The sequence below is a fragment of the Uranotaenia lowii genome, chromosome 2, assembly GCF_029784155.1.
Source record: "Uranotaenia lowii strain MFRU-FL chromosome 2, ASM2978415v1, whole genome shotgun sequence".
NCBI classification, from domain to species: Eukaryota; Metazoa; Arthropoda; class Insecta; order Diptera; family Culicidae; genus Uranotaenia; species Uranotaenia lowii.
In genome coordinates this window covers 2,332,813-2,347,284 of record NC_073692.1, presented here as the reverse complement: position 1 = coordinate 2,347,284, position 14,472 = coordinate 2,332,813, and the positions used below count along the sequence as shown (strand labels likewise).

The following is a 14,472-nucleotide window of genomic DNA, read 5'->3' as shown; positions in this document are numbered from 1 at the left end:
TTCAACACTACAGACCTAGACAACACCTTCAGCTGCCGGGCTTGTGATAGATCAGACGCCGCAGACAATCTAGTTGCTTGTGATAAGTGCTCCGACTGGCTGCACTATTCGTGCGCCGGAGTAGGTCCGGAAGTAAAAACACAACCATGGACTTGTAGCAAGTGTCGGGAACCACCACCAAAAACTGTTTCACACCGCACGTCGTCATCTGTTCGGAAGGCTAAACTGGAACTCGATCTTCAACGCCTGGAAGAGGAAAAGAAACTTGAGCAACGATTCCTGGAAAAACGGTTTCGTAGGCTGGAAGAATCCATACTCGATGGAGAAGACGGGAATGTTAGCGTGAAATCTCGTCCAGAAGTGCCGGTTATCGAGAAACAGAAAAGAACAGCCGAATGGGTAATTCAAACCGGTTCCGAATTGGAAGGAGCAGTAGGAGGAGCGAATCTGCCGGATCCGGAAAACGCCAAATCTACGTTAGTAGAGAATCCGATTCCCAACTTACAGCAACTGTTACAGGCTTGTCAAGGATCTGAGAAACCCACGCTCAGCCAACTAAAAGAACTTCAGGAAATGCTGCTGCAATGTCAGCTTGAGCAGGAGCCAGAGAAAGCTCGTAGGAATAAACAACCTGCCGACAACCAGCGGATAAATAACCAGTTTGGAAACGTTCGTGCATCGAACCTAAACCGTCCTGAGGTTCAACGACCGTTATCAAAACCACCGTTAGAAGCTCCTATGTCGCAGCGAGTTGCAGCGAAGGGAGCCGTGCCGAAAAACATCAGTCGTTCTAAAAAATCAGCAGACAGGAGCCAAGTGCAGTTGCCGTGTATTCCTGAAATAAGCTCCGAACAACCCGTGATAATCAACAACGAACCAAATCACACCTCTTCGGAAATCGCTCAAGTACCTGAAAACGCTAGAGCAAACGAGGTTTTAAATTATGAGATTCCTCGTTTGGCTCCCTCACAGAAGCAGCTTGCGGCAAGGCAAATGCTACCTAGGGATTTACCAGAGTTCTCGGGAAATCCAGTAGATTGGCCAGTCTTCATAAGTCATTACAATTATACATCGGAAGCTTGTGGCTTTAACGACGGAGAAAACATGATCCGGTTACAACGGTGCCTCAAGGGATCAGCCTGGGAGGCAGTCCGGAGTAGACTTATTCTCCCGGCTTCTGTTGGACACGTCATCGAAACTTTAAGGATGCGCTTTGGGCGCCCAGAATTATTAATTGAATCGCTGATCGAGCGAGTCAAAGCGACCCCTGCTCCAAAGGTCGATAAATTGGATACCGTCATCGAATTTGGAACAAAGGTTCAAGCCCTATGTGATCACATAGAAGCTGCTGCCCTAACAGACCATTTAGCGAATCCGACATTGCTGAAAGATTTAGTCAACAAGCTTCCCGCCGAATACAAAATGAGGTGGGCGAGCTTTCGTAGATCAAACAGTAATGCAAACATTAAGACATTCGGAATATTTATGGATGAAGTAGTCGCCGACGCATACAGCGTGACAACCTACTTTGCCGAACAATCAACGCGTCAACCGAAAATAAACCGAAGTTACGTTCATGATGACACAGTTATACCTTTATCTTTGGAGCAAACTGAAACTGAACAGAAAACACACCAAGCATCATGGGGAACACTATGCGCCGTTTGTCAAAAGGAAGGACATCGCTCCCGTGATTGTCGAACGTTTAAACTACTATCAGTAGACGAGAGATGGAACCGAATTAACAGCTTGAACTTATGCCGAACCTGTTTGTTCAATCACGGCCGCCGCATGTGTCGAAATAAGAATCTGTGCGGCGTTAATGGGTGCGAACAGCGCCACCATCCTCTCCTACATAGAGTCCTAAAGCCGAACTTAACTGCTGTCCACACATCTAACGATAGCACTGAATCAATCGTCCACCACATTCACCAAATAACCCCTGTAGAGAATCAACCACCTGCCACCCACGCATCCGGTGATAACGCTGAGCCCGTCGTCCATCATGTCCACCAATTACCTCCCTCTTCGCTCTTGTTCCGCATTATTCCAGTAAAGCTGTATAAAGGAAACTTGTCTATAGACACGTATGCGTTTGTCGATGAAGGATCATCTTTAACGATGCTGGAGACCGAGTTGGCATCTAAACTCGGCTTGAGAGGTCCAGTACAACCACTATGCCTCAAATGGACGGGTAACGTAACACGTACCGAAGCCGATTCACAGCGAGTATCTTTCGAGATCTCGGGAACAGATGGAGCCAAACGCTACACACTGGAAAACATAGGCACTGTAAAATCTCTGGAGCTGCCGGTTCAAAGTCTACCTATAACCGAACTTAGAAACCGATTTAAATACCTACGTGGTCTGCCAATTGAAGGATATGAAAATGCCTGCCCACAACTGCTTATTGGAATTGACAACCTGAGGCTAGTTGTGCCGCTAGTGGCGCGTGAAGGAGGAGTTGGATGCCCTATTGCGGTCCGCACACGATTGGGGTGGTGTGTATATGGAGGTAAGAGAGATGCAAAGGCTGCGGTTTATAGTTATCAGATCTGTGACTGTGAAGGAACCGTAAGAATGGACGAAACATTGAGAGCGTATTTTGCTAACGAATAAACAGGATCAAAGAATATCCCAACTCAACTTAGCGAGATGGACCGTAAGGCGGTCCAGCAGATGCAAGATACTACAAGATTCCTAGGTGACCGATACGAGTCCGCGCTACTATGGAAATACGAGCATATCGAACTCCCAGATAGTTTCCCGATGGCGTTCAGAAGGATGCAATGTCTAGAGCGAAAAATGGACAAAGATCCCCAACTAAAAGAAAATATCACTCGTCAAATATCTGAGTATCAGCAAAAAGGGTATTGCCATAAAGCTACTCAGGAAGAATTGGAGGCCGCGGATCTGAGACGGGCATGGTACCTTCCACTAGGAGCCGTCTTAAACCCTAAAAAACCCGGAAAAGTGCGACTTATCTGGGACGCAGCGGCCCAGGTGGACGGAGTGTCCCTGAATTCCGTCTTGTTGAAGGGACCTGATCAACTGACATTGCTTCCGGTGGTACTCTTCCGTTTCCGGCAATTTCCAGTAGCCGTATGCGCGGATATAAAGGAGATGTACCACCAGATCCGGATACGCGAAGCAGACCGTAGCTCCCAAAGATTCTTGTGGCGCGACGAAGCAAGTCAGGCCCCATCAATCTTTTTCATGGACGTGGCCACATTTGGTTCGAGTTGTTCGCCAGCGACAGCACAGTTTGTGAAAAACACAAATGCGCGACGTTTCGAGAAACAGTATCCTGACGCTGTTAAAGAAATCATCGCAGGTCATTATGTAGACGACCTAGTCACCAGTTTCCGGAACCAGGATGAAGCTAAAATTATTTCGAAACAAATTAGAGAAATTCATAAACACGCGGGATTTGAACTCCGCAATTTTTGTTCCAACAGCTTACCAGTTTTAGACTACCTCGGTGAAACAAATGTTGAGTCTGTAAAAGATTTATGTCCAGGAACACCAAATGTTTCGGAACGTGTTCTTGGAATCTTATGGGATACAAAATTAGACAAACTAAAGTTTCCCACAACTATGCGAGGTGACATCACTCAGCTCATCGAACGTGGTACAAAGCCTACCAAGCGCGAAATATTACGGTGTGTGATGTCACTCTTCGACCCGCTTGGGCTACTAGCGCCTTACTTAATCTTCGGCAAGATTTTGATTCAAGAAGTGTGGCGTAAAGGCTGTGCCTGGGATGAACAGGTAGACGATGAGACGTTTACCCTCTGGCTTAAATGGACTGCAATGTTACAGAGTATTAATGACGTTGGAATTGAAAGATGTTACTTTTCAACAGATGCTAATGCAGTTGAGATACATACGTTTGTTGACGCCAGTGAAGCTGCGTACTCATGCGTCACTTATTTTCGATATGTTAATTCAAAAGGCTTAGCAGAGATTGCACTTATTGGAGCAAAATCGAAGGTGGCCCCACTTAAGCCGTGGTCGATTCCGCGCCTTGAGCTGCAAGGATGCGTTCTGGGTGCTCGATTCACTCGGTTCGTCGAGGAAGGGCATTCGCTGCAAGTCAAAAGGCGTGTCATGTGGTCCGACTCTAGCACCGCGTTAAGTTGGATCAATGGGGATCCGCGTAAGTACCACCGGTTCGTTTCGTTCAGAGTAACAGAAATTTTAGAATTGACGAGCAGGGCCGATTGGAGATGGGTTCCGTCTAAAGAAAATCCTGCTGATGAAGCAACAAAATGGGGTTCAGGACCTCACTTTAACAAAGACAGCATCTGGTACACTGGCCCCACATTTTTGAAATACCCAGAGCATCAGTGGCCATCGCAAAAAATAGTAGAAACGGTTGCCGATGAGCTGCGTCCTTCTCATACGCATCGTCAAGTCCTTCTACCGGAAGCAGATTTCGACGCCTACCGATTTTCCAACTGGAACCGTCTGCTCCGAACTGCAGCATATTGTCATCGGATTCTTTCTAAAAAAAGTAAAACAGGTCGTTCTTTAGAAGTGATTACACAAAACGAATTGAAGAAGGCGGAGTTAACGTTGTTCAAACAAGCTCAATGGCAAACTTACCCCGACGAAATGATTATCCTGACGAGAAACCGGGTTAACTCACATGGCCGCTCTATGCTTCCCAGTTCCAGCAAACTGTACCAACTTACTCCCACCCTGGATGAGAACGGGGTACTACGAATCGACGGTCGGATTGGGAACGCTCCGAAAGCTTCTCGTGATTTAAAATGCCCCATTATCCTTCCAAAATCTCATCGAATTACATTCCTTCTCGTTGACAGTTATCACCGACAGTTTCGTCATGGAAACAACGAGACAGTTGTTAATGAAATCCGTCAACGGTTTCATATTTCATCTCTTCGCTCGTTCGTTAAGGAAGTCGCTAGAAAATGTCAGCATTGCAAAATATACAAAGCACGTCCTTATGTTCCCAGAATGGCGCCACTTCCGATCGCCCGACTATCCTCCTACATTCGTCCGTTTACCTACGTAGGTGTGGATTATTTTGGCCCACTTCAAGTTAAGGTTGGAAGGTCAAACGTCAAAAGATGGATCGCGCTTTTTACGTGTCTCACAGTGAGGGCCGTTCATCTTGAAGCAGTTTACAGCTTGACCACCGAAGCCTGCGTTATGGCGATACGTCGATTTATTGGTCGCCGTGGGGCTCCCGTAGAGTTCCACAGCGATAACGGGACAAATTTCCAGGGAGCGGAACGCTTGCTGCGAGAACAGATTAATGCGGGACTCGAACACACTTTTACGAACACGAATACTTGTTGGCATTTTATCCCACCAGCTGCACCACACATGGGTGGTGCGTGGGAACGGATGGTTCGATCAATCAAAACCGCTATGTTCCAATCCTACAACGAAAACTTAGATGATGAAAAATTGGCTACTATGCTCGTGGAGGCTGAATCGATAGTAAATTGTCGACCCTTGACCTACCTTCCGCTACAATCAGCTGAACTAGAAGCTTTGACTCCGAATCACCTGTTGTTGGGAAGTTCTAATGGAGTTCACCAACCGGAAATTAAAGGACCGTATGACAGCAAACTACTCAGTCACTCCTGGGATAAGCTTCAGAACAACCTCAACTCGTTTTGGAAACGTTGGACCAGAGAATATCTGCCTACACTTACGAAACGGACAAAATGGTTCGGTGAAATAAAGAACATCAAAGAAGGAGAACTGGTTATTATCGTTGAGGATACGCGGAGAAACGGATGGACTCGAGGGCGGGTCATGGAACTCATTCCGTCATCTGATGGACGAGTTCGGCAAGCTGTTGTACAGCTTCCATCAGGTATGCTGTGTCGTCGTTCCGTCTCGAGACTTGCGGTTTTAGAAGTGCAGGAAGAACGTGTAACCGGTTCCGGATTCCACCTGGGGGAGGATGTTGCGAAAAGTTCACAAAACTCGATCGTCACTGTAGTGCGCGATAAGACGTCAAAATTTGATGGGATGACGCAGACTGAAACCGGAACTAGTTCGGCATAAAGTTAGGCTGTTAGTGGCGGTGATCGCAGCAGATCTTTTATACAAAAGTTGTAGATGCGAAGTGAGTTGAGTGAGGCTTAGCAAAATACGGAATCGTTAGAGCTATTTTATTCGGTGATACTTATTCGCCGGGCACTGCGTTGTCAGTCTAGATTTGGGAACTTAGCTTGTTACTTCCGTGTCGGTCAATTGAGACCTAAAGTAAATATTACCAAAATCTGGTAAAATTAAAAATTCTGTGCTGACAAATGACAAAAATGACAAAAATGACAAAAATGACAAAAATGACAAAAATGACAAAAATGACAAAAATGACAAAAATGACAAAAATGACAAAAATGACAAAAATGACAAAAATGACAAAAATGACAAAAATGACAAAAATGACAAAAATGACAAAAATGACAAAAATGACAAAAATGACAAAAATGACAAAAATGACAAAAATGACAAAAATGACAAAAATGACAAAAATGACAAAAATGACAAAAATGACAAAAATGACAAAAATGACAAAAATGACAAAAATGACAAAAATGACAAAAATGACAAAAATGACAAAAATGACAAAAATGACAAAAATGACAAAAATGACAAAAATGACAAAAATGACAAAAATGACAAAAATGACAAAAATGACAAAAATGACAAAAATGACAAAAATGACAAAAATGACAAAAATGACAAAAATGACAAAAATGACAAAAATGACAAAAATGACAAAAATGACAAAAATGACAAAAATGACAAAAATGACAAAAATGACAAAAATGACAAAAATGACAAAAATGACAAAAATGACAAAAATGACAAAAATGACAAAAATGACAAAAATGACAAAAATGACAAAAATGACAAAAATGACAAAAATGACAAAAATGACAAAAATGACAAAAATGACAAAAATGACAAAAATGACAAAAATGACAAAAATGACAAAAATGACAAAAATGACAAAAATGACAAAAATGACAAAAATGACAAAAATGACAAAAATGACAAAAATGACAAAAATGACAAAAATGACAAAAATGACAAAAATGACAAAAATGACAAAAATGACAAAAATGACAAAAATGACAAAAATGACAAAAATGACAAAAATGACAAAAATGACAAAAATGACAAAAATGACAAAAATGACAAAAATGACAAAAATGACAAAAATGACAAAAATGACAAAAATGACAAAAATGACAAAAATGACAAAAATGACAAAAATGACAAAAATGACAAAAATGACAAAAATGACAAAAATGACAAAAATGACAAAAATGACAAAAATGACAAAAATGACAAAAATGACAAAAATGACAAAAATGACAAAAATGACAAAAATGACAAAAATGACAAAAATGACAAAAATGACAAAAATGACAAAAATGACAAAAATGACAAAAATGACAAAAATGACAAAAATGACAAAAATGACAAAAATGACAAAAATGACAAAAATGACAAAAATGACAAAAATGACAAAAATGACAAAAATGACAAAAATGACAAAAATGACAAAAATGACAAAAATGACAAAAATGACAAAAATGACAAAAATGACAAAAATTACAAAAATGACAAAAATGACAAAAATGACAAAAATGACAAAAATGACAAAAATGACAAAAATGACAAAAATGACAAAAATGACAAAAATGACAAAAATGACAAAAATTACAAAAATGACAAAAATGACAAAAATTACAAAAATGACAAAAATGACAAAAATGACAAAAATGACAAAAATGACAAAAATGACAAAAATGACAAAAATGACAAAAATGACAAAAATGACAAAAATGACAAAAATGACAAAAATGACAAAAATGACAAAAATGACAAAAATGACAAAAATGACAAAAATGACAAAAATGACAAAAATGACAAAAATGACAAAAATGACAAAAATGACAAAAATGACAAAAATGACAAAAATGACAAAAATGACAAAAATGACAAAAATGACAAAAATGACAAAAATGACAAAAATGACAAAAATGACAAAAATGACAAAAATGACAAAAATGACAAAAATGACAAAAATGACAAAAATGACAAAAATGACAAAAATGACAAAAATGACAAAAATGACAAAAATGACAAAAATGACAAAAATGACAAAAATGACAAAAATGACAAAAATGACAAAAATGACAAAAATGACAAAAATGACAAAAATGACAAAAATGACAAAAATGACAAAAATGACAAAAATGACAAAAATGACAAAAATGACAAAAATGACAAAGATGACAAAGATGACAAAAATGACAAAAATCACAAAAATCACAAAAATGACAAAAATGACAAAAATGACAAAAATGACAAAAATGACAAAAATGACAAAAATGACAAAAATGACAAAAATGACAAAAATGACAAAAATGACAAAAATGACAAAAATGACAAAAATGACAAAAATGACAAAAATGACAAAAATGACAAAAATGACAAAAATGACAAAAATGACATAAATGACAAAAAATGACAAAAATGACAAAAATGACAAAAATGACAAAAATGACAAAAATGACAAAAATGACAAAAATGACAAAAATGACAAAAATGACAAAAATGACAAAAATGACAAAAATGACAAAAATGACAAAAATGACAAAAATGACAAAAATGACAAAAATGACAAAAATGACAAAAATTACAAAAATTACAAAAATTACAAAAATGACAAAAATGACAAAAATGACAAAAATGACAAAAATGACAAAAATGACAAAAATGACAAAAATGACAAAAATGACAAAAATGACAAAAATGACAAAAATGACCAAAATTGACAAGATTTTATGTACACTTTTAAAAGAGGTATTTTGTTATTCTGACTTGTAGAATAAAAAATTTTTAATATCTTATTCTAAGTTTTTCCCTATTTTGACTGGCACTTGAATTTTACAAAAAATAAAAATTTTGTGAAGTGAATTCACTCATTCGCGCTGTTGTCACTCAGCTGGATTCAAACTGATTTCTATAAAGTTTAGTGTTTCAGAATCCTCTCATCATTTTCAAAGAAGATCTTATTTTTTATTGTATTTCAATGTTAAAGTTTTCTCGTAAAATTTAAAAGTTTCCTTTTTTGTGGCGTGAATAAATTCATTTGCGACTGTTTTTGTTCGCTTTTTAATACAACCCCATTGGATCGATAAAAAATCTTTTTTCTACAAAATGAAGCAGTATTTGTTGGATTCTAAACGAATTATTCCAGAAACAATCAATCCATATATTTTAATTAATTATTATGTTTAAGTTGTCAACATTTACACTTTTTCCAACAAAAAAGTTTATTTTCAAAGTTATATTAAACTTGTAAAAAAAATTTTTTTTTCTCTTTTTTCATTGGTTTTGGGTGATTTGAAATATCAAAATTATTGACAAGTTTGAGATTTTTTGATACGCTAACGTATAAAAATCACTTGTGAGCGGTACAAATGCGTGGAATGTGTCTAATGAGTTTGTTCACAATTTTGGATGAGAGTTTTAATTTTTTTTAAATCAACACTTTATTAGCACTTCTTTTTGATACCAAAATGCCTCGTGAAAATAAATGTTTAGGTACCATTCGTTTTTGTACTCTGAAAACAATTTTTTTAAAATTATATATCTGATCAGGCATACAATGAACATGGTTTGATTCAATTATAAGCACCAGACGAGTCACTGTACGATTATTACACCTGCCATAGTTGGGTAAAACTCAATCTATTGAACTTTTAACGAGCTTCTGAGTCCACAAAGCAGGATTACGAAGAACCAAGGACAAAATCGCTACTTCTGTTCTGTTCTTTTGTTTCTTCCCGTTGTAAGTATTTCTACGAAAAATCTTTATGAAAACGTTGCTGTGGTGTGCATAAGCATGCACGTAAGCACGTTGTTTTCGCCCGTTTGGAGGTAAATTAGAATGGAAAATAAACATGAATTTCACTACCTACACACCATTTATTTTGAACCAAGGCCGAGAGATTTTTCCAGTCACACCACCGGTTGATTCCGGGTTTTATTAATCAACTGATGTTTCTGATCTGATCCTATATGAAATGAACAGCCAGATAGGTATGTAGGAAGTAAAGTCAGTGCGACCTTATCGACAATTCGTCTGCTTCGGAAAAATTATTTATAACAGTCGCTCGTACTGTTGTTTGAACTTACTACGTGTATGTAGGTACGTGTACCTAGCGTTGTCGGACATCGTTGTGGTAAATTATGGTCGAATAACTCCTTGATAGCACTTGATCTGAGCATGACGACGACGACCGACAGCAAACTTGACACAAGAGCTGGAAGGTCAAACAAGTGGATGTCACAATGGACAAACCCGGAATGGCCGGGCCTATGTATGTATACCTAGATATCCCCGGGGTGAATCACTAGAGCATCAATGATTCAAACCAACTGAATCCGTTTTCCCCGTTTGCCTGGCCTTCTTTGGATGGGTGGCTTACCGGAGATGACCAAAAAGACGTAAATTGAAATTGTGCTTTCGAGCGAATGCTTTTATGCCTATGGAAGTCAGCAGCAGCAGCAGCAGCATTACCTAGAAACAAAAAGCAGCAAGTGGTTGTCTCTGCTCTGTGTAGAGCTTGCGATTGCTCATTCCACGGGATATGGCTGGGGAAAGGGTGCTACGAGGTTCAGGGGTCAATCCAGATTACAGGTAGAAATGGATTCGAATCAACAGGAGCGCCGGCTGGCAAACAATAATACTCTTGTGATTCTTGTGCTTGCCTAGCTTCAGTTTGGTCTTTTATGGTCAGGGAGAAGCAGCGTTGAATCACCGAATTGTTGGCCTTTTGTCGACAACACGAGACAGGCTGCTGGTGATGAGATTCTATATCTCTGTCTCTCCCGGACTGCGAAAGCGTTTGAATTGAACAATATCAGCGATCATCGTGTCCAACTATCTATCGGTCCGGTGCGTTCCTGAGGCAGCGGAGGCTGATGTGAAGTTGAGCTGTAAAGTCCGAAGGTTGCCTTATCACTTGCTAGACTATGCTAGGCCTGGAACTGGATGGAAGCGACTATGACTGCGATGATTGGCTCATCCAGACGACCGCAATAGTGCTGTGGGCAATAATTATTTATAATCGAGAGGGAAAAAAGTGTGCAAACAAAACCAAACAGGAGTTTCACACATCATCAGTTCTCCCTTTCGCAGAATGACCGATTCCGGTTGATTCGAGGACGGTTAATCCTGATAACGATTAGTTGAGCTCGAGTCTGCCGACTGGATGGTCTAGTTGGGGGTTCAGTTTCGAGAGTGCGATTCCAACTCATCCTTTACGGGGGAAAAGTTTTCCCAATTTCCATAGAAACTAAGCTTCAGATAATATGTGGCTGTGATTTAGTTAGTGCCTTTGATCTGTAACTATTTAGGGAAGAAAGTTCAGGTGATTTCCTCAACAGAGTGAATAAGTCTCCGACTTTCACGTGTCGTTAAAGAAGTGAAGGACATTATCATTCGACAGGGAGACGGAAAAAGTCACAAGTTTTATCAATAGAACACCTTGAGCACACAGAATGTCGGGAATGTGCTTGCGTGGCCTGGGAGGTCTGCTGCGGGGAGGGGCCTTGCTCCGAACCAGATGCCAGTCGGCGGGGTTGAGAAATGGGCGAACTTTTTCGGTTGTTAGCAGCCCCAGTGTCGGAGCATATCTGGCAGAACAGGTAAGCAAGAACAAGCCAGACAATTGACAAAAACCCAAACCATCCACATCTAGTACCTACCTACCTTACTAGTTTCAAGGACACTGGTCGACTGACGAAAGTTCCTGATGGGATACTTAATATAATAAGATCAATGACTTGGTCGTTTGGGAGTATCGTTAGCTTTAAAAGTTATGAGAATCGATATGTTCTGTCATCGACAGTCAGTAGTGCATTGGTGCCCTGAATTCCTACCGTGCAGCTAGATTCAATTTTGAATTTTCTATTCAATTTTCTACCCGTGTATAGCTTACAAACTTCATCCTTTAAAATTGTTGCATTTCATGCCATCCGTTGAAAAGCGGAAAGGAGAAAAAACAAACTTTATAACAACTGTCCCTGGAGAAATAGAATCGTTCGTTCACGAACCTGCAACAGCACATTTATAGAATGGCAGCATCTCTGAAAGCCAAAAAAAACGGTTGCAATAGTTGATACCTACATATACACATTTATAGGTAGAACGTGTTCACGGGTTGTTTGTGTGTCGCATCACGTGAGCGAGGAATGGACAACGAATGAAAGTTAGTTCAGCAACCTATCTACATTGGCTTATTCGAACCAATTGGCAATTGTCTGTGTCATGCAGCAGAGAAGATGTTGCGGACGTTTTTCGTTGGGACACGTGTTTTTTTTTGTAGCTCACCTTTAACATTCTTTTTTTTCGTTGAAAAAATAACTGAAGCTTAGTTTTGTGATGAGAGACAACATTTGATTTACCTACAATCAACCTTTTAGTGTGAATAAAATTTATTTGAACTCCGTCTAATAAATGCGGGCGATAGTGGTCAAAATTTTTATCAGACCTTCAAATATTTGAGGTCCTTCTAGCCAAAGGGGTTTCAGTGACAACATTGAAATAATTGAGATAAGCGTCTAACGGGTGTTAAATAAAAAATGAGAATTTTTTCAATCACATATAAAAAATTGTTATATTTTTTTCATCGATTTCAGTATTTTTTATTAATAACATAATGTATTTTCTTCAAAAAAATGTCAGTGAATGTTTGAGTAATGGCCGTGGTCTGATGTTCGACGCAACTTTGTCGCGATGCTCTCACAAGAACGTTGTACGGCACTTACGTCAATTTTCCGGATACAATTCCGGATTCTTGTAGTCAGTTGCTGCGTGTCCTTGGCCCTCCAATTGTTTTTATACACTAAAGCACTGAGTGAGCCAAAGAAATCCTCTATTGGGCGGCACTGGGGCAAGTTTGTTGGGTTACGATCTTTCGGCACGAACGGTATCTTTTTCTCCTCAAGGTACGCCAGCCAGCCAGAACGAATGACGTCCCGCGGTATTGTTTGGCCATCCACCGACACTGTGATTTAACCGTCTCAATCTGATCCTCCGTGTACTCCGGCGACCTCGTCTTCTTCCTGCAGACGATTCCTTCCATCTTGAGGGTACGATGGATCAATACGTGGGAGCAGCCATATTTCCGACCGGCGTCACGCAGGCTGGTTGCGTCCATGTTGTCAAACAGCTTCTGTAAACGATGCCTTCCTCTGCTTCGTCATTATCGTCACCGGACGACCACTTCCGACCTTCCGCTTTAGTTCAGGGAACCCAGGATACGATACACCGTACTGACAGGTACATTTTCTTTCTTAAAATGAGCCACCGTGAACTTTTTTCCTTGCTGGAAATGCCTTTCGTAGAACCGTACAATGCGTTCGCGGAGTACGTGCTGTTTCGACGCCATCTTTGCTTTGACTAAATTCAAACTAGCAAAACCAAACACGCCTACTGTTTCTAGGGAGCCCAAAGAGCAATTTTCTTGGAGAAAGAAAATGTTACGCTCTTTATTTGAGTTACTGAAAGGTATTGAAAACATTCTCATTTTTTATTTAACACCCGTTAGAACGAATCCTTGACTGTCCATCATATGCTATTCAAATCATAACTTTATTCAACTATTTTCTTATGTTTTGGTATCTGTGAAAAAACCCTACTAACTGAAAGAATCATTTTGTTTGGAGGCAAAGGCGTATTAGTGCACTAAAGGCGTTCCCCTTTGCCACTAAAGTATTTAATTTTTTTTCTTTTGAATAGCTGATGATGTTTAAAAATTTACCATCAACTGTGATGCATCTATTTGATGGTTCTAGGGAACAAAATTGCGAATTTAAATAAAAATTTTAGAAACGTCGCTGGTGAACTGGCAACAAAACATAGACTTCCGACAATCTAGTACTTCACTTTTCTTTGTCGGAAGTCTTTCGGAAGTCGGAAGTCCGGACTTCCGAAGTAAAATTTAGTGCTGGCGCTATTATACATAATTAAATTCAATTATCTTTTCAATTTGAATCACCAATAAGTGGATCACAAATTGCTTATTTCTTGATACCTGGAGTGTGTCCGGATTAAAGGCTTATACAAAAGCTTGAAAAATACAAAAAAAACGGCATTTAAAACAAATTGGTAATTGGGAGCCAAGAACTGCAAACGATTGATTGGTAGAATCAGACGTATTCACAAAGTTGACATGAAGGCCGTGCATCGCTCCTGTATTCAACTGTTCACTTATTTTTTTTCTCAACAATCGACAATGTATGTACCTTCAATTCCAATAAATCAAATCTTCTTCAAGTACACTTGACTTTTTCACAGCTTGAATGAGAAATTCCACAATTAATTATAGTTGCCAACCGTTAAGCGCCGAAATAATAAAAATATGTGTTGTAAAATGCTTTGTTTTCATTTAAGAA

General features: G+C 39.4%; 2 protein-coding genes across 2 annotated transcripts in view; both read left to right on the top strand.

The window, feature by feature from the left end:
* The first annotated feature begins 2,655 nt into the window (after nucleotides 1-2,655).
* LOC129748642 (uncharacterized) lies at nucleotides 2,656-6,048 on the top strand. Its single transcript, XM_055743307.1, has one exon. The coding sequence runs from the start codon at nucleotides 2,656-2,658 to the stop codon at nucleotides 6,046-6,048; it is 3,393 nt and encodes a 1,130-aa protein (XP_055599282.1).
* A 5,201-nt stretch (nucleotides 6,049-11,249) lies between these two features.
* Nucleotides 11,250-14,472, top strand: part of LOC129746815 (delta-1-pyrroline-5-carboxylate synthase) — a 33,580-nt gene continuing 30,357 nt past the window's right edge. Inside the window, exon 1 of the mRNA XM_055740701.1 lies at nucleotides 11,250-11,721. Within this exon, the coding sequence (XP_055596676.1) occupies nucleotides 11,575-11,721 (147 nt within the window). The 5' untranslated portion in view covers nucleotides 11,250-11,574. The remainder of the gene's footprint in view (nucleotides 11,722-14,472) is intronic.

What these genes read in the sequence shown, in the direction of transcription:
- LOC129748642 (XM_055743307.1), top strand. Translation starts at nt 2,656, where the DNA reads ATGGACCGTAAGGCGGTCCAGCAGATGCAAGATACTACAAGATTCCTA.